At 47.7% G+C, this 20,797-nt stretch overlaps 1 protein-coding gene across 1 annotated transcript; it reads right to left on the reverse strand.

The window, feature by feature from the left end:
* Positions 1–682: 682 nt before the first annotated feature.
* QARS1 (glutaminyl-tRNA synthetase 1) lies at positions 683–20,492 on the reverse strand. Its single transcript, XM_074197914.1, has 24 exons — positions 20,362–20,492; positions 13,438–13,585; positions 12,525–12,634; positions 11,410–11,485; positions 10,733–10,797; positions 10,143–10,196; positions 9,918–9,978; positions 8,321–8,392; positions 7,866–7,951; positions 7,535–7,621; positions 6,333–6,432; positions 6,138–6,216; positions 5,844–5,952; positions 5,633–5,763; positions 5,439–5,531; positions 5,090–5,227; positions 4,099–4,186; positions 3,881–4,024; positions 3,396–3,500; positions 2,973–3,065; positions 2,467–2,594; positions 2,246–2,312; positions 1,937–2,062; positions 683–871 (listed from the first exon to the last, which is right to left on the reverse strand). Exons 1-24 carry the CDS (start codon positions 20,473–20,475, stop codon positions 821–823), a joined length of 2,325 nt encoding a protein of 774 aa, XP_074054015.1. The 5' UTR covers positions 20,476–20,492; the 3' UTR covers positions 683–820.
* Positions 20,493–20,797: the final 305 nt, after the last annotated feature.

Consider the following 20,797-nt stretch of genomic DNA (forward strand, 5'->3'; position numbering starts at 1 on the left):
ATAAATTTCCTGGCCATCCAAATATTGAAGCCATCAGAGGTTTCTGGTTTACCCTGATGAAATTCCTTGTGTGGGGACTCTATTCTTTGTAGCAGTATTCCCAGAACCTATCAAAGTGCACGATACCCAGATTTCTATTAAATGCTTGTTGAGTGACACAGGCCCCTCTGGACAATCTTGTCCAAGATTCTTGTTAATGATCTGGTCACCAGGAGCGGTCTTCTTGGCTTCAAGCCACAGCTCCCTCCTCTTCTGCTTTTATCCCAGTGGAAGAGAGGGGGCAAGGGTGAGGACAGAGCTTTTGGGAACCAGGCTAGAAAAAAACTTCATCTCCTTCTTCAGAGCTACATAGAAGCAGGTAATCTGTTCCTAGTCTCTGATGCCAGACTCACAGCCTCCTTATGAAGAAATGACCAAAAGTAGGGGCTTCTGTTCTGCCCAAAGAAGCCAAAGAGGTTTAAGCCTCATCTCTTGATCATTAATAACTCAAAATCCAGGGGAAAAAGGGAGAAAGGCTTGCTAGATAGCAGGAAGCCAAGCAAAGCCTAGCTTAGAGAAACAGGGGGTCACTAGCCCTGGCCAACAAGGCTTCCCTGAGCCACATCCTCTGAACAGAAGTCCACAATAGAAGTACAGCATTCACCACCATCCCCTGCCCCAACTCAAAGAGGACAGACTCTAGGAAAACTGTGCTGTTTTTTATTGGTCATCTTGAGGTGGCACAGCAGATGGGCAGGGCCAAGTATGGCCCTGATAAGGCAAAGATCAATTTTGTCTTCCTGGCCTCCAGACTGGTGACTTCATCCTGTACTCAAGGAACTCACATTTTCCCAGGATCCTCCTTCAGAGTGACAGTCCTGTTAAAGACAAGCTGGAGAGAGAAAGAGGAGTTAGGCCACAGACATGGGACCCAGGGGGTTTTCCCCAGTCCCTTTAGGCCAAATTTAGACTGGTTAAACATGCAGTCCCAGGAAGGCAGTGTTCATTCCCTTTAGGTCTCATTATAGGGCACTTCATTGCCTATAGTCCCGTGTATTCCATGACTTTACTTCCCTAGGAAAAAACCTGAGTTGCATGTGAAAGAATCTGGTTTCTGAGGGGTTCTGGGAGTTTAGGCAAATTGCTTCATTTCTCTGGGTCTCAGCTCCCTGATGTGTAAAATGAGAAAAATGCCACCTGTGCCACCTACCTCTGACCTCTGTAAGCCACTATAAAAATGTAAGATGGCCTATACTTGTATGAGGCTTAATCATTTAGAAAACACTATTCTAGACCTTACCTTCTAAGAAGCACAAAACAATCCTGTGAGGTATACCCTTGACCCAACTTTGATCCCTGGAGGTCATTCCATTCTTGGTACAGCAAGCTTCAACTTTCCAAACTGGAAAGGCTTCAAATAAAGACCTAGCAATAACTAAGGGCAAGCTCTCTAAGAACTAGCAACTAGGGATGTTCAGCAACAGAGGGCTGGGCACCAGGCAATTAATTTTAGTTATAGATACTCCAGAAAATGTCTATTAAAAGCTTGAAAGGACTGAGATGTGTGTCAGAGTAGTGTCCTAAGTGATAAAATCAAAGATTGATTTAGATAAATATAGAGGGAAAGAAGTTTGCCCAAAAAGCAGGGCCTAGAATTCAAGTTGACTGACACCCAAGTTCCTTCTTTGAGTTGACAGTGAAGATTTCAAATGGCATTATGTTTCTTCTGAGAACCTAATGAATTTCTGCTTAATCCCCACCCTTGGTGGTGTTATGATGTGCTGATATGTGTAGTGTGTAATATTTCCTGAACTTTGGCTGAGTGAAAAAGAGAAAGAGAACTGTGGCCAAGCCCCCAGTGGCCATTCTTTAATTCAGAAGCTGGAATAAAATCAAATACCCTCTGACAAGGGGGAACAGGGGGCAGAGGGGAGAGGAAGGGAGCATATTGGCTGACCTTTCTTTCCATACTGTCAGGATCTACAGAGAAGTAGCCCAGGCGTTCAAACTGGAACTTTTCAAAGGGTTTGGCACCACTGACTGAACAATCCACCAAAGCATCTTCAATCACACAAAGAGAGTCCTATGGGACACATATGCATTAGACTATTTTGTGCAGGAGTCAAGGCTTTAGGGGTATAGGGGTGGCTCATCCCAAAGACACACACTACTATGGGGACAAAACAAAAGAGCCTCCAGTTCAACTCATGATCCTTTCCTGGAAGGAAAAAATGCCCCAAGACCTCAGTTCTTAGTGTAGACTCACCGTGTTCAAGTCACTTAAGAAACCACCAGGCACTTCAGAAGGATCCTCAGGGTTTTTGTGTTGAAATCTGCAATCATATGCATCTTGTGAGGCTCCATGTCTATTGGTTAGTACCCAGCTCTCCCTGATGGCTTCCCAACAATTGATAAATGGATTCTCTTATTTGGATCTCTGGATTCAAAATAAGCTAATCTGTTCCTAGTCTCTGATGCCAGACTCACAGCCTCTCGTAGATTCGGACCTCACACTGCAAGGGCTCAGATACCCAGTGGATAAAAGCTTTGGGTTTCTCAGAAACATCTGACTTGCTGCAGGTCACTTCCAACTCAATCACCTGGCCACTGGCATTCTTTAAGAGACAGAGACAGATATATTGATTTATTGATTGACTGATTGATTAACCCACTGAGTTCCCTGCTTTGGATGTTCTTTTTAGCACATGGTTTTCAGACCTCCTATGACCTATGGGGCTTTTGACTACCAGAAGTACTTCTCTGGCCAACCTGTGGACAAGGTTTCCTCTACTCCAAGATAAAACCTTATGCTGGGGGGGGGGGGGGGGGGGGGGGATGAATGAATGGATGAATGGCAACACAGGTGGGGCTCTATCCTTGAGTCCTTCCAAGTCACTTGGAATGACCTAGGAAAATCAGTGGGTTATTGTCAACAGAAAGAGTAGGTCTAATTCCAGCCACCATCTGTGTCTTGGCAGGTGGACACCTCTTACCTTGATGATATTCTGTACATCGATAACATAACCCGCATGCCTCAGGCCTACTGGCTGGCCAGGTGCAAGACGTTTGTAACCCTTTTCTGGTTCCTGAAAAGAAAGCTGTGTCAAAATCAAGGAAAAAATGCTTCCTAGTAGCTGTCTTAGATGCCACATTCTTGTTCAACAGACAGAATTATGATTCTGGCAAAGGCACAGGCAAGGCAACTGTGCTTATTAGAAGGCTTGGGAACAGCCTAGAAGTTACCAAAATTCCGAGATGGTCTGAAAGTTGTGCAATCACGGTCATAACCACAGAATTCAGTTAGTTCAGTTAGACTTGGAGAAAGCCACTTTTCATATCCCACCCCTCTTCTCCTAGGGTCCCAGGAAAATCATAAAGAATAAAAGACCAGGACAATAAGTCAGATCCTCCCTAACCTCTTTAAAGTCTGTATGCTCAATGTAGATTGTGGGTGAAAAGGGGACCCGATGAAAGCCTTTGGACTCATCAGCTGGAAAGTTGGGTACGATGACATCAACTGCCTGTGTTAGAGAGGAAAGGATAGAGGATCACATGATTTAAGACTGGAAGGGACTTGAACAACTATCTAGTCAAACCAACTAATCTTCATTTCCAGAAATATTAAATAATTTGCAAGATCATATATAGGTCACAAATAGCATAACTTAGAATTTCCAAATCCAGGGGCCTTTCATGCTGCTTTTCATTCAAGATCGTCCCCCCAGAATAGAAGCAGCACAATACAAAGCAGTATACGAATGCAAATCACCACCAGAGAGAGAGAGGTAAAAGATTATGGGACAAGTCATCAGACTAGAGAGAGCTGTATTCCAGGAAACACCCTTCCAGGCCCTGTCTCTAACTCCATTCCCCAGGCTGACTCCCACTGCCTGCTCTTCACCTTGCTTGCTGGAAAGTTGGTAATGGTGACCCGGAGTGGCTTGAGAACAGCCATGGCCCTGGGGGCCCCATCATTCAGCACTTCTCGAACACAGGCTTCGAGCAGATGAGGCTCCATCGTTGTCTGCGCAACAGTCACGCCCACCTGACAGAAAGAGATTAGTCAGTGGCCTCAAGACACACAGAGGTCACCTGGCCTCTAGACATTGCTATACCTACCCGGGCACAAAAGTTGTTGATGGCCTCAGGAGGGAAGCCTCGACGTCTGAGAGCTGTGAGCGTGAAAAGCCGAGGATCATCCCAGTCCCTGCAGCATGAGAAGAATGAATACTTGTCTGGGATGCAGCTCTTACACCCACTACCCTGAACTGGAGATCACCAAAAACCATCCAAAACCCACAGGATTCACATTGTTTTAAGTCTGGACTGATTTTCACAGATCATTTGCAGGTATGCAAGGACATTCATGTACTTCACCTCTATTCTCTTTACCCCACTGTGAAGTAAGGATTGCTACTTTGCAAATGAAGAGCTTTCCTAAAGTCACATATAATAAAAGATGCCAAGTCAAGCTTCTCTAGTCTAAGCACTGCTCAAGGTTTCCTGATTCTGAATTGAGTGTTTTCCACTGCATACTAAAGTGCAATAGATTTTAAGATTGTAAACTGAGTCCTTCTGAAAGGGACCTGTAGTTCAAATGCCTCAATTTACAGTGGAGGAAACTGTGGCCAAGGGAGACTGAAGTCATTTTTGCATAGTCACACAGTAAGTGGAGAACCAGGATTTGAACCTGGGTCATGCAATTCCGATGCAGGACCCTTCCCCAATGGTTGGAAAACCTGAGACTAGAAGTTCTTGACAACCAGTCATGTTCGGGAGACAGTGCCCATCTAATCTATCCTGATAGGGGAGCCCAACCCTCCAAGGAGAGGAAAGTAGAATTCATTTCAGAATCAGCAGAAAAAGGCACAGGTCCTACCCTTCTTGATACCAAATCATCTTCAACCCTAGCATAAAATTTTGTAAATGAGGAAATAGGCTCAGAGAGAGGAAGCAATTTGTCTAAGATCACAGCCACAACCTGAAACCAAGTTTTCTGCCTCAAAATCCATGATTCTTTCCCCTGCCATCTCAGAAAATGAAGCCCCCCCCCACGCTATTCTTTTTCAGAAGAACCACAAATCTACCACCACTCTCACAAGAATCTTACCTGACAGCACCAGCTTCCACCAACTGGATGATCTTCCGCTTGGATACAACTGCGTAGTGCAGATTGAGGCGTCCATACTCCCACTGTACCGGGCAGTACACATCAAGAGCATTGCAAAGCCAGAAGTAGGAAGAACGCCTAAGGACAACAGAAACTCCAGGATGGCATCTCAACCAGATGGGTTGGGTCACACTGTGATGCCAGCCTGGGCTTCCAAGGACACCCCCCCCCAAAATCTGGTTCCTTTCCACATCTTTCCCTCAATCACTCTTCAGCACTACCACGGAGGAGAGGGACTAAGCAAAGGATTAGAGATGCTGCACTGGTGCACCAACACCTCTGCACTTACCGGGCCTGGAACTCTTTGGTGCAAAGAGAGTGGGTAATGTGCTCAATGGAGTCACAAAGACAGTGTGTATAGTCATATGTGGGATAGATGCACCTACAGCAGGAGACAGAGGCCAGAAACTTGTGAGCTTATGACACACCCAACTCCCCCCCCCATGTCCTTGAAGGGCCTTCTCCCCAGGAGACAGCACCCACCACTTATCACCAGTTCGATGATGGGGCGTATACTTGATGCGATAGGCCACTGGGTCCATCTTTCCATCCTCCATAACCAGTTTCATCCTCAGTGTGGCCTCTCCTTCAGCAAACTTACCCTTCTTCATTCCCTGAGGAAAAACAGACCCCCCACTCTCACTCAAGTCCTAGGCAAGTCTTACTCCAGGGTTAGGATCAAAAGTTAGCTCACCTCAAAAAGCAATAAAGACTCTTCAATTGGCCGATCTCGCCATGGGGAGGGTGGAGGATTGTGGCCCTTAATCTCTTCTACCTGCTGGTGGCAGACATAGGCATGGCCCCTGCAAGTGCAGAAGGATTATCAACTTCAAGTAGGTGGCAAGCACAGAAGCCTAGCAGCTCTACAGACAAAAGCATTCTAGTTCTTCCAGCACTAGATGGAGCCAAGAAATCTTCCTAGGAAGAGATGAATTCCCATCCCCTTGTGGCCCTCCCCTGCCTCCCCCAAGTAGACTCCTGGCCTCACCTACGGATGAGCTCCACAGCCCAGTCATAGAGCTGGTCAAAATAATCCGAGGCATGCGTCACCTTGTAGGGCTTGTAACCTGCAAAGCCAGGGTCCAGCCAATCACTCCCTGAGTGTGAAAACTTCTCACCAAGTTCAGTTCCTCAAATTCCACCCCACATCCTGCCAGCCCATTCTTTGCCCTGGACTCCATACCCAGCCATTCTACCATGTCCCGGATTCCAGTAAAGTATTTCTCCTCCTCCTTCTCAGGATTTGTGTCATCATAACGCAGAAAGCAGACTCCATTGTTGGCCTATAGAAATCAGATATTGTCGTAGACCCCAGTACTAGATGAAGGTACTCCCACATTAAATTATCTTCTTTTGTCTAAATCTAGATTAGAACCTCAGAATAGAAGAAATAATTCAAAATTCAAGAGAGATATCTGGAGTTTCCTCATTTCCCCAAAGCTTTTCAACAAAAAGTTTTATTGTTTCTAAATGCACTAACCATGATAATTTTGCAAGCAAAATCTCATTATCCAGGTTATCTATGTTTATTTCATATATTAATAATGTATGTGATTTGAAATACATAAAGAGGATTTCAAAAACGAAAGCATAGTACAGACCAACTATCACCAAGTCCCTTTCATAGATATCAGTGGAGTGGAAAAATTCACAGGATAGTAAAGATTTTTAGTATGAGTCCAGAAGGAGCCAGGAGGGGAGTTCCTCACTCTGGGAAGTGAATGACTCTTATACCCCTCTGGTCACTATAGTGACAAGGAGGATCACCATGAGATCAGGCTATTTCCCAGAGTGAGAGGGTAAGTGGTGACACCAGAGTTACCACAAGCTTATCCTGCTCCCTAGGTTCAGTGATGCATAAAGTTTAAAGCTAGAAGTTCTTTAAAGGTCATCTAATATTAAGACTCACATTTTTCAGATGAGAAAACTGAACCCATAAGATATTACCATAGCAAGGTCAACCTGTCCCTGATTACAATGGGTTCCCATTTTTTCTGTATTCACAATAGTATTTTCAAAGGTTTATCAGAATCAGCAAGTATCTACAATGCCTCTGGGTCATGACTGGTTCATAATACTTCCCACAGTAACAGGAGGAAATAAGAGTCTTTCTGGGAAGCAGAACACAGCTTTGGAGTCAAAGGAGTTGGGTTCAAATCCTACCTCTTCTATTCAGAACGTGTATGACCATAAACAAGTCATTTAACTCTGTGGGTCCTGGTATTCCACTTCTAAAGAATGAGAGTTGTAATCCAAGGTCTCTGAAACACCTTCCAGGTTGCAATCTATGAACCTTTGTGACACCGCCCCCCCCCCCACCAGTACCCCACCATATATTAAGAATAAGAAGCTGGCCCTCTATCCCAGAGGAGAATGGACACCTACCTTGGCATAGCCAAAGTTGAAGTTAATGGCCTTGGCATGTCCAATATGCAAAATACCATTGGGTTCTGGTGGGAATCGTGTTCTCACCTTTGAAAGGAAAGAGAAGTTTCAGAAGACCTACAGTCATTTGACTGTGTAGTAATTGAGCTCAGTGACAATTCCTCCATGGCCTTATCCAGCAGAAACCTGGACAGGCTTCTCTGAAGCTCTTACATGCCCACAGATTACCTCCTTCCCAGCGCCAGAGGTTACTGTGGTCATTTCCACCCATCAGGACAAGAAAAGACACTCTCCTACCATTCCCACCACCAAAAGAAGGAGGCCCAAGCACCTGTCCCCCGGTGATTTCCATGTGCTGCTGCAGCAGAGGCATGGTGTTGGGGGTGACCACATAGCCAGGGGTTTTGTAGTTTTCACCTGTAAAAGTCAAAAGACCAAGGAGGTTCCTTAGCAGAGGATGGCAGGAAAGGAGGCACATTCCTTAGGAGGAAGGCCTATAACATACCACTTATTGTCAAAATGGGGGCAGGAGATATGAGCCTGGATAAGGCTTAGGTCCAGAACTGGTTTCAACATCCAAGAGGAGAGTAACAACAAAACCACTACTTCAGAGAGACTGATCTTGAACTCTCCCCAGGAAGGTAGAGCAGTAATGGATACTTTAGTCAGATACTTTAGGGTTAAGGATCACAAGGTACTTCACCCAAAAGAAAGCTACTCTTCCTTAACTTCCAGAAAGAGTGGGTTTCTTGGTCTTCTGCCTGTCTCCCATACTTACTCACTCACCTGGTTTGTGGAATCTAAGTGCTTCTCCCCTGAGCTGTTCCATCAGAGACAGAGATGCTGTAGGTGCCTCACCTAGAGAAGTTAGAATATGCTATAATAACTTCCAGAGACAGCTCTGAGCTTCCCATTAGACTCAGAAACAGCAACATGAACCCAGTGGCTAACTCTTAACTGCAGAAAGAATAACCTCCTCTGCCCAGCAAACAAAACCCGAACTTACCCTAGATCTTAAAAAAACCTGAATTCATAGATTACCAGCCCTGAAGTCAGGAGGGCTTGGGTTCAAATTCAGTCTCTGACACTCAATAATATGACTTTGGGCAAGTCACTTAACCATTGCCTTAAATAAATACAATTTAAAAAAAAAACCTGATTTAATGAAAAGACCATTAAGAAGTCCCAGAAATGAGGGGAAAAAAAGCTGGAATCTACAGGCACCAAAAGAACTTCGGTGCACAAATCGACTGAGGTTGTTGCTTTTGTTGGGCCTCCATTTTTGAAGAGGACCAATGACAACACTAGTGATGTCTTAACTTCTGAATGAAATGGATTTACTTGAGGTAGAGTTGCACAAAGTCATCTGTCTCCCATTATTTTCCAGTCATTGAAGTTTAGTGGCAAGATAAAAATTAAGATGACTAGTGATGGCCCAGGAAGCATCTGGGTCTTTGATATCTAACCAAGCTTTAAGCACTCCATAAAGCCTGTTTCAGTCACCTTCATGGCCACTGGAACAAATTGTTCTTATCTGGGTTGAACCCATCTGTCAAGTTCAAACTACACTTCTTGGAGCCACAAGTAAGATTTGGGTGATAGGTGGATAAACAGCCCCGAAAAGGGTTCAGCAGCAAGCCTTCACACCAAAGGTGCTAGTCAGGAAACTATTCTCAGAGCCAATCATCCCAGCATCCAGACCAAACCTGGGTGAGGCAGGCTGAGAGGGGGAAAAGCCTCACCGTGAGTAAATTCTTTGGCAAGAGCTGTCCCAGGAGGAGACACAGGAGAGAGGTAAGAAAATGTCACATGAAACCTAGAGTCCCAAGGGATGGTTCAATCCTGAGATCAGGGAAAGACCCTAGTGACTCATGAGTCACAGCTTATCAATTTTGGCCACAGGTACCAATCAGGTCAGATGTTAAAATATCTCTACTCTGGCACTTATCACTAAAGTGAGGCTAGGGACAGCTAGGTGGCATAGTGGACAGAGCACCAACTCTGAAGTCAGGAGGACCCGAGTTCAAATCTGGTCTCAGACACTTACTAATTACCTAGCAGTGTGACCTTGGGCAAGTCATTCACCCCATTGCCTTGCAAAAAAAAAAAAACAACCCCCCCCCCAAAATAATAAATTTAAAGTGAAGCTAAAAGCAATTTCTCTCATACCATGAAAGCATCATGGGAGGCAGCTGAAGAAGGGGGGGGGGGGCGGCTGGGAATGTCCAACCTCTGCCTAGTACCAACCACACAACAAATGGGGATAGGGGAAAAGAAAGGGAGGAAAAAGAAGATCTACATGGTGCCTCTAGAAGAGTCAAGGGACAGAAACCTGTCACATCAGTGGAAATGGCTATCAACCCTGAAATTAGCTTAATTTTACCATTGGACACTGCCATCCTAGATGCCTTCAAGTCCTTCTCCTCATGTCGCATCTTTGCAACCTAGAGAGTAGAAGCAGCAAACTTGGCTTGACTTCCTTTAGAACCCAACACCAAATCCATACCCACAATAGCCAAGAAGAAAAGATCCAGTATCCTATGATTAAGTTTTGGCCCAGTGTCCTGTTCCCTCAGCTTGCCCCAGAGCTACTGGAGACACTCACTACCTTGGGCTTTTTCTCCAAATCAGCCTCTGTCTTCGGACCCAGAAGATGGAGAACCTGAACAAAGATGGAGACAGGATCTTATCCAAGCAGAAACCACAGGGACAGAGTTCACAAAAAAGCCTAAGATGCAATTAGAGAAGGATAGCACTATATTGTTCACTCCCCTTTAATCCTTTCCCCCTTGTTTTCTGGGTTCCTGGCATAGAAAGGGCTCTGTAATATCTTTATGGTCATCTTAATTTTATTAAAAAGTCTACAAACAACTAAGGAGGTGGGGTATCAGTAGAAAGGATAAAGGATATGGAGTGAAAGAACCCAGCATTAAATCCAGCTCGACTGCTAGTTACAGCATATGTGATTTTGAACAAGTCACTTAATCACTCATGGAGCAACCTCCTGTTCTGTAAAATGTAAAAGTTGAGCTTAGAGACATTTGAAGTCCCTTCCATCTCTAAGCTTATTAGTCTTAATGGGTATATAGTTCAACCAAAGATTTGGTGCCATGGCTTTATCACTTGACTGATAACAAGAATCTTTCATAAGTTTCAAACTGGCCACCATAGTTGAACTGGTGACAAACACACACCCACCTGCATATCCACCTCATTCTTGATGGTCTTGCCATCTGCCCACTTCAGTGCTGTCCTCGCCTCACCTGGAAGAGAAGACAGTAGGAAGCTGAAGATCAGGGAGAATCTGGCAAAGTTTTAGCTGCCTCAGGGACTATGAAACATATAATGCTTCCACTACTGTAGCAGCATAAGAACCAAACAATGCAGAGATGAGACTGGCCTTTCATCTAGCTCCAGTCAAGTCAAAAACATTTAAGATGCCTGTGCTTGGTCTCAGAGGCTAGAAAGACTACTCAACAGCAAGAATCAAGGCCACATGCTCAGTTTGTCACACCCCTTGCCCCCATCCCATTCCAGAAGACCTAAAGCAAAGGGGACAAAAATAAAAATTGTTGAATTCAATTCAATGAACATTTACTAAAATCCTATCATGTTCAGAGGCCTCTACAAGCAGCCAGACATGGTAGGGGAAAAAACTGTGAGTTAGAATACTTAAATTTAAAAAGTGGCTCAGCCTTATATAGTATATGATTCTGTGACCTTAGACAAGTCACATTGTACCTTAACCTGAACTGCCTATCTAGAAGAAGCAAGGTTAAAACCAATAAATAGTTCTTTACATTAACATTATAGGCTTCATTTTTCTATTAATCTAATGGTCTGGCAACAATAGACTAGGAGGATCTCACACTTACCCATTAGCAACCCCATGTTGAAATGATACCGTTCTTTTAGGAGCTGTTCACGATGTCGACCAATCACAGTTTCAACCTGCAGGGATACCAAAAAACCTTGAAATAGGTATCAACCTTTCAAAGATAATTTCTCCTTCATTCTTTCATTTTATTGTTGCTGTTATTTTTTGAAAGGCAGTGGGGTTAAGTAACTTGTTCAAGGTCATACAACTAAGTAAATATTAACCTGAGGCTAGATTTGAACTCATATCCTTCTAATTCCAGAGCCAGTGTTCTACCCACTGCACCACCTAGCTGCCCTCAAAGACAGCTTCTCATCAAGAGAAAAAGAGATCAATAATGCAAAATAGGGTCACAGGATTTTAAAGGTGAAAAGAATCTTTTTTTTGTTTTGTTTTGTTTTTGCAAGGCAAATGGGGTTAAGTGGCTTGCCCAAGGCCACACAGCTAGGTAATTATCAAATGTCTGAGACTGGATTTGAACCCAGGTACTCCTGACTCCAGGGCCGGTGCTTTATCTACTGCGCCACCTAGCTGCCCCTGGATGAAAAGAATCTTAACAGATCATATAGTCCAACCATCTGATTTTAGAGATGAGTGAAAGCAGGAGTTAGGAGACTTATCTAAGGTCATACAGTTAGTAAATGAATCAAAAGAGAATCAAGAGTTAAATCACATCTTTTTTTTGTTTTGTTTTGTTTTTTAGATTTTTCAAGGCAACGGGGTTAAGTGGCTTGCCCAAGGCCACACAGCTAGGTAATTATTAAAGTGTCTGAGGTCGAATTTGAACCCAGGTACTCCTGACTCCAAGGCCAGTGCCGTATTCACTGCACCACCTAGCTGCCCTAAATCACATCTTTTAACTCCAAAATATTATACTATATTTTTTCTCAAAAGGTGAGAAGGTGGTAGATAAAGGATGAAAAGATGTCCCAAGTTAGCTCAATAATTAAGCCAATTCCAAAATCCCTTCTGTCCCACAGAATTTGAAGGTCTGGTGCATCGCTCTATCCTGCCAAGACCAAACAAAATTGCTTCCCCCAATCTGACCCCGACATGCATTCCAGGACCCAAGGTGAGGCCATTCTCAAAACCATTCCTTTCCCTGGGACTCACAGCCTCTTCAATCTGCTCCGGGGATATTGTGACCCCCACACCACACTCTTGCTCAAAGTCTGTGATGTTGATAGGATCCAAGGGATGGCTCCGCAGGTACTCCAAGGCAGCTGAAAAAAAGAATGAGTCAGGATGCAATCAGATCCAAGTCTGTCTGGACCATGCCCATAATAATATAAAAGCAAGTCTACACTATCATTTAACCCAAACTAGAAGCTGAGACACAAAGTAACACCAAGAAAGAAGTTCGAAATATTAGCCAGACATCATCATTAGCTTAAAATGGAGCTGCCAATATTTTTTTGAATCCATCCTGGATTATCCACGGTCTTACACAGAGCAGGTACTGAATATTTAATTGAAATGGAAACTAGGGGGAGGGGGAGGGGCCCCATTCCCACCACTGAGCTGTAGGAAGTCCCTGAACTAAGAGGGAAGTGAGATATGACCAAAGTAGAATAAAGGAGGCAGAGGCTCTAGTACTGCCCACTGAACTACAAGACAGTGTTGTCAGAGAAACAAAGGTCATCCTAGAACCCCTGGACAAGCACTAAACGTTTAAGATAGGATGACTTGGGGAGACTGAGAGAAGAATGCAGAAGACGAGGAATTATGAATGAGCCAAGAACTAAGGGGATTAGGGTATGAGTAACTAAAGTATTATTAGAGTTTAAATCCCCAGGGTAAAATGAATAAGAGAAGGGAATGGCTGGGAGAAGAGGAGAGAAATGGGAACCACTGCTGGCTCAGGTGGTATGTGGAGAACTGAAGTATTCCTAGGAAATCAAGGCAGAACAATAGTTACCAATGAACTACAGGTGTGTGCAATAAAACAATTAAAGGAAGTGGCCAAATCTAATGCTAAATTTTAGGACCAAGAGAGAGTCCAAAGGGGAAATAAAGGTTCACCTACCACTGAGCTGCAGGTCCGTGAGGATCTTCTTGTTGGTAACATAACCCACCAGAAAGGACAACCTTCGGGGATCCTTGAGGCGAGAGGCCACATTGTATAGAAGTGTTCCTATAGACTTGTCAATGCTAGGACCCAAGACTTGCTGAGCCTGTCAAAAGAAGTAGACAAGGATGGGAAGAGGGCAGAGACCCCGGAACTCAATAGGGGTTATGGTTGTTACATACCCCACCCATCACCTCTAAAGAACATAACACTTAAGGCAGATCATGGAAGTGGATTATCAAAAGGGAATGGAGTTTTAAAGTAGTAGCACATTATTGGGTCCAGAAGGTTTACCCATAGCAATCCTCATCATGGGGCACATTTCCAAAGTTTCAAGAAAGTGAAGGAGTTATATTTGACAGGTAAAAAAAGCCACCACTCCAAAAAATGTCATTTCCTGAGTAGGCATTCAAAGAAGGGCTGGGAGGAGGGGGGATATAATGGTGGGGGCAACTGTACAAGGTTAGGGAATAGAGGTGATGAGAAATGAGGCATTATTCCTAGGCCTTAAAAGAATCAGGAAGGGAAGACCTTACAGTGAATAAGGTAATTATATTAGTACAAATCTGAAGGAGAAGTTATTGGGGAGGGTTTTGCTCAGATGAATTATATTCAGTAAACATTTATAAAACACCAACTATATGTTAAGTATTGGGGATAAAAAAAGAGGCAAAAGAGAGGAACTTTCAATAACAGTCCAGGGAAGATGTCATCCTACAGTGGGAAGGGACCTGGATTCAGAGCCCTGAGGACCAGTTTGAACCACCCTGCAATCCCATCCCAACCTCTACACCCTCACCTTTGTGAACTTTGGTCAAACCACTTAAGGTCTCTAGGCACTGGGCTAAGCGGGTTGGCCTATGTCACCTCCAGGGTCTCCTTAGCTCTCAAATTGTCAGCCTGGGGCTCATGCTAAGAGAGAGCTTAGAAAGGCATGGGGCAAAGAAGGTAAAACATGCTGGGGGGGAAGGGTGTCATGGAGTGGAACAGAGAGGGCATTATAGGAGACAGATCAAGTATTATGGGGAGACAGTGCTACAGGAGCAGAGAGGACATTATAGAACACAAGGTGTCATGGGGAGACAATGCTACAGGAGCAGAGAGGGCATTATGAGAGACAAGGTATCATGGGGAGACAATGCTACAGGAGCAGAGAGGGCATTATGGGAGACAAGGTATCAGGGGAGATAATGTTATAAGAGCAAAGAGGGCATTATGGGAGATAGAAGGTATCATGGGCGACAGTGCTATAGGAGCAGGGAGGGCATTAGAAGAGAGAAAATATCAAGGGGAGACAATACTACAGGAGAGAGGGCATTATGGGAGACCAGGTATCATGGGGAGACAGTACTATATGAGCAGAGGGGCATTATGGGAGACAAGGTGTCAGGGGAGACAGTGCTATAGGAGCAGAGGGGCATCATGAGAGACAAGGTGTCAGGGGAGACTGCTATAAGGAGCAGAGGGACATCATGGGAGACAGTGCTATAGGAGAGAGGGCATTAGAGGAGACAAGGTATCATGGGAAGACTGTTATAGGAGCAGAGGGGCATCATGGGAGACAAGGTGTCAGGGGAGACAGTGCTATAGGAGCAGAGGGGCATCATGGGAGACAAGGTGTCAGGGGAGACAGTGCTATAGGAGCAGAGGGACATCATGGGAGACAAGGTGTCAGGGGAGACAGTGCTATAGGAGCAGAGGGGCATCATGGGAGACAAGGTGTCAGGGGAGACAGTGCTATAGGAGCAGAGGGGCATCATGGGAGACAAGGTGTCAGGGGAGACAGTGCTATAGGAGCAGAGGGGCATTATGGGAGACAAGGTGTCAGGGGAGACAGTGCTATAGGAGCAGAGGGGCATCATGGGAGACAAGGTGTCAGGGGAGACAGTGCTATAGGAGCAGAGGGGCATTATGGGAGACAAGGTGTCAGGGGAGACAGTGCTATAGGAGCAGAGGGGCATTATGGGAGACAGTGCTATAGGAGAGAGGGCATTAGAGGAGACAAGGTATCATGGGAAGACTGTTATAGGAGCAGAGAGGGCATTAGAAGAGACAAAGTATCAAGGGGAGACAGTGCTACAGGAGAGAGGGCATTAGAGGAGACAAGGTATCATGGGAAGACTGTTATAGGAGCAGAGAGGGCATTATGGGAGACAAGGTGTCAGGGGAGACAGTGCTATAGGAGCAGAGGGGCATCATGGGAGACAAGGTGTCAGGGGAGACAGTGCTATAGGAGCAGAGGGGGCATCATGGGAGACAAGGTGTCAGGGGAGACAGAGCTATAGGAGCAGAGGGGACATTATGGGAGACAAGGTGTCAGGGGAGACAGTGTTATAGGAGCAGAGAGGGCATTATGGAAGAGGTGTCATGGGGAGACAGTGCTATAGGAGCAGAGGGGCATCATGGGAGTCAAGGTGTCAGGGGAGACAGTGCTATAGGAGCAGAGGGGCATCATGGGAGACAAGGTGTCAGGGGAGACTGCTATAAGGAGCAGAGGGACATCATGGGAGACAGTGCTATAGGAGAGAGGGCATTAGAGGAGACAAGGTATCATGGGAAGACTGTTATAGGAGCAGAGGGGCATCATGGGAGACAAGGTGTCAGGGGAGACAGTGCTATAGGAGCAGAGGGGCATCATGGGAGACAAGGTGTCAGGGGAGACAGTGCTATAGGAGCAGAGGGACATCATGGGAGACAAGGTGTCAGGGGAGACAGTGCTATAGGAGCAGAGGGGCATCATGGGAGACAAGGTGTCAGGGGAGACAGTGCTATAGGAGCAGAGGGACATCATGGGAGACAAGGTGTCAGGGGAGACAGTGCTATAGGAGCAGAGGGGCATTATGGGAGACAAGGTGTCAGGGGAGACAGTGCTATAGGAGCAGAGGGGCATTATGGGAGACAGTGCTATAGGAGAGAGGGCATTAGAGGAGACAAGGTATCATGGGAAGACTGTTATAGGAGCAGAGGGACATCATGGGAGACAAGGTGTCAGGGGAGACAGTGCTATAGGAGCAGAGGGGCATCATGGGAGACAAGGTGTCAGGGGAGACAGTGCTATAGGAGCAGAGGGACATCATGGGAGACAAGGTGTCAGGGGAGATGGCTATAGGAGCAGAGAGGCATCATGGGAGACAAGGTGTCAGGGGAGACAGTGCTATAGGAGCAGAGGGGCATTATGGGAGACAGTGCTATAGGAGAGAGGGCATTAGAGGAGACAAGGTATCATGGGAAGACTGTTATAGGAGCAGAGGGGCATCATGGGAGACAAGGTGTCAGGGGAGACAGTGCTATAGGAGCAGAGGGGCATCATGGGAGACAAGGTGTCAGGGGAGACAGTGCTATAAGGAGCAGAGGGACATCATGGGAGACAAGGTGTCGGGGAGATAGTGCTATAGGAGCAGAGGGGGCATCATGGGAGACAAGGTGTCAGGGGAGACAGTGCTATAGGAGCAGAGGGGCATCATGGGAGACAAGGTGTCAGGGGAGACAGAGCTATAGGAGCAGAGGGGACATTATGGGAGACAAGGTGTCAGGGGAGACAGTGCTATAGGAGCAGAGAGGGCATTATGGAAGACAGGGTATCATGGGGAGACAGTACTATAGGAGCAGAGGGGCATTATGGGAGACAAGGTATCAGGGGAGACACTGCTATAGGAGCAGAGGGGCATTATGGAAGACAAGGTGTCATGGGGAGACAGTGCTATAGGAGCAGAGGGGCATTATGGGAGACAAGGTGTCAGGGGAGACAGTGCTATAGGAGCAGAGAGGCATCATGGGAGACAAGGTGTCAGGGGAGACAGTGCTATAGGAGCAGAGGGGCATTATGGGAGACAAGGTGTCAGGGGAGACAGTGCTATAGGAGCAGAGGGGCATCATGGGAGACAAGGTGTCAGGGGAGACAGTGCTATAGGAGCAGAGGGGCATCATGGGAGACAAGGTGTCAGGGGAGACAGTGCTATAGGAGCAGAGGGGCATCATGGGAGACAAGGTGTCAGGGGAGACAGTGCTATAGGAGCAGAGGGAGCATCATGGGAGACAAGGTGTCAGGGGAGACAGTGCTATAGGAGCAGAGAGGCATCATGGGAGACAAGGTGTCAGGGGAGACAGTGCTATAGGAGCAGAGGGGCATTATGGGAGACAAGGTGTCATGGGGAGACAGTGCTATAGGAGCAGAGGGGCATTATGGGAGACAAGGTATCAGGGGAGATAATGTTATAAGAGCAAAGAGGGCATTATGGGAGATAGAAGGTATCATGGGCGACAGTGCTATAGGAGCAGGGAGGGCATTAGAAGAGAGAAAATATCAAGGGGAGACAATACTACAGGAGAGAGGGCATTATGGGAGACAAGGTATCATGGGAACACTGTTATAGGAGCAGAGAGGGCATTAGAAGAGACAAAGTATCAAGGGGAGACAGTGCTACAGGAGAGAGGGCATTAGAGGAGACAAGGTATCATGGGAAGACTGTTATAGGAGCAGAGAGGGCATTATGGGAGACAAGGTGTCAGGGGAGACAGTGCTATAGGAGCAGAGGGGCATCATGGGAGACAAGGTGTCAGGGGAGACAGTGCTATAGGAGCAGAGAGGCATCATGGGAGACAAGGTGTCAGGGGAGACAGTGCTATAGGAGCAGAGGGGCATTATGGGAGACAAGGTGTCAGGGGAGACACTGCTATAGGAGCAGAGGGGCATTATGGAAGACAAGGTGTCATGGGGAGACAGTGCTATAGGAGCAGAGAGGCATCATGGGAGACAAGGTGTCAGGGGAGACAGTGCTATAGGAGCAGAGGGGACATTATGGGAGACAAGGTGTCAGGGGAGACACTGCTATAGGAGCAGAGGGGCATCATGGGAGACAAGGTGTCAGGGGAGATGGCTATAGGAGCAGAGAGGCATCATGGGAGACAAGGTGTCAGGGGAGACAGTGCTATAGGAGCAGAGGGGCATTATGGGAGACAAGGTGTCAGGGGAGACACTGCTATAGGAGCAGAGAGGCATCATGGGAGACAAGGTGTCAGGGGAGATGGCTATAGGAGCAGAGAGGCATCATGGGAGACAAGGTGTCAGGGGAGACAGTGCTATAGGAGCAGAGGGGCATTATGAGAGACAAGGTGTCAGGGGAGACAGTGCTATAGGAGCAGAGAGGCATCATGGGAGACAAGGTGTCAGGGGAGACAGTGCTATAGGAGCAGAGGGGCATTATGGGAGACAAGGTGTCAGGGGAGACAGTGCTATAAGGAGCAGAGGGGCATCATGGGAGACAAGGTGTCAGGGGAGACAGTGCTATAGGAGCAGAGGGGCATTATGGGAGACAAGGTGTCAGGGGAGACAGTGCTATAAGGAGCAGAGGGGCATCATGGGAGACAAGGTGTCGGGGAGACAGTGCTATAGGAGCAGAGGGGCATCATGGGAGACAAGGTGTCAGGGGAGACAGTACTATATGAGCAGAGGGGCATTATGGGAGACAAGGTGTCAGGGGAGACAGTGCTATAGGAGCAGAGGGGCATCATGGGAGACAAGGTATCATGGGCGACAGTGCTATAGGAGCAGGGAGGGCATTAGAAGAGAGAAAATATCAAGGGGAGACAATACTACAGGAGAGAGGGCATTATGGGAGACAAGGTATCATGGGAACACTGTTATAGGAGCAGAGAGGGCATTAGAAGAGACAAAGTATCAAGGGGAGACAGTGCTATAGGAGCAGAGGGCATTATGGGAGACAAGGTATCATGGGAAGACTGTTATAGGAGCAGAGGGAGCATCATGGGAGACAAGGTGTCAGGGGAGACAGTGCTATAGGAGCAGAGGGGCATCATGGGAGACAAGGTGTCAGGGGAGATGGCTATAGGAGCAGAGAGGCATCATGGGAGACAAGGTGTCAGGGGAGACAGTGCTATAAGGAGCAGAGGGGCATTATGGGAGACAAGGTGTCAGGGGAGACAGTGCTATAAGGAGCAGAGGGGCATCATGGGAGACAAGGTGTCGGGGAGATAGTGCTATAGGAGCAGAGAGGCATCATGGGAGACAAGGTGTCAGGGGAGACAGTGCTATAGGAGCAGAGGGGCATCATGGGAGACAAGGTGTCAGGGGAGACAGTGCTATAGGAGCAGAGGGGGCATCATGGGAGACAAGGTGTCAGGGGAGACAGTGCTATAGGAGCAGAGGGGCATCATGGGAGACAAGGTGTCAGGGGAGACAGTGCTATAGGAGCAGAGAGGCATCATGGGAGACAAGGTGTCAGGGGAGACAGTGCTATAGGAGCAGAGGGGACATTATGGGAGACAAGGTGTCAGGGGAGACAGTGCTATAGGAGCAGATGGGGGGGCATTATCGGAGACAAGGTGTCAGGGGAGACAGTGCTATAGGAGCAGAGGGGACATTATGGGAGACAAGGTGTCAGGGGAGACACTGCTATAGGAGCAGAGAGGCATCATGGGAGACAAGGTGTCAGGGGAGACAGTGCTATAGGAGCAGAGGGGACATTATGAGAGACAAGGTGTCAGGGGAGACACTGCTATAGGAGCAGAGGGGGGCATTATCGGAGACAGGAAAGGGATTCCGGGGAGACGGTGCGGGGGACAAAAATGTTCCCCGGAGGGGGTGCTGTGGGGTGCGGCGGCGGCATCAGGGAGCACGGAGAAGTGCCAGACAGGAGGCTCTCCTCGGGGTGGAGAGGAGGTCCCAGGAGGGGGAGGGGGCGCCGGGGGACTCCCGAGGGGTCAGTGACGGCGGGGGACGGCCCCGAGCAGGGCTGAGGAGGGGGTCGGGGGAGAAGAGAAGGGGCGAAGGCTGGTCGGGGCTCCCGGCCCGAGGGGGGCGTTGAGGCTGGGGGTCGGGGGGCGGCCTCGGGGGGGCCCCGCGGGCCGCGCTCGCCTCGCTACCTGCGCTGCCGCCGCCAGGAGCTGCGCGCTCAACGCCTCGTTCTTCAGCGTCTCGCGCGCCTTATGCTCACTCAAGCCGAGGCCCGTGAAGAGAGACAGCGAATCGGCCGCCATGCTGGAGCCGCGCAGCTCAGGAAAGAGCGCAGGCGCCCGCGCGCCGCCGCCTCGCTCTTCCTGCCAATGGGAGGGCGCGCCGCTGTGCGTCTCCGCAGCCGGACCAATGGGCCCGCGCCTGGGGGGCGGGCGCAGGACGGCGCTGGAAGCGATTAAAGAGCCAGAAGCGGAAGAGCAGGTCGGACAGGCCGCCGTGGCTTCCGGGAACGGCGGCGTCGGGCGTCGGCGCCGCCGAGCGGCGGGGCGGGGCGTCCCTGGCTTTCCTGGCGGAAGAGAGCGACTGCTTGTTTTAGGAATGGCGGCCTGCATTCGCCAAGAACTT

Source organism: Macrotis lagotis, chromosome 8 (assembly GCF_037893015.1).
Source record: "Macrotis lagotis isolate mMagLag1 chromosome 8, bilby.v1.9.chrom.fasta, whole genome shotgun sequence".
NCBI lineage: Eukaryota > Metazoa > Chordata > Mammalia > Peramelemorphia > Peramelidae > Macrotis > Macrotis lagotis.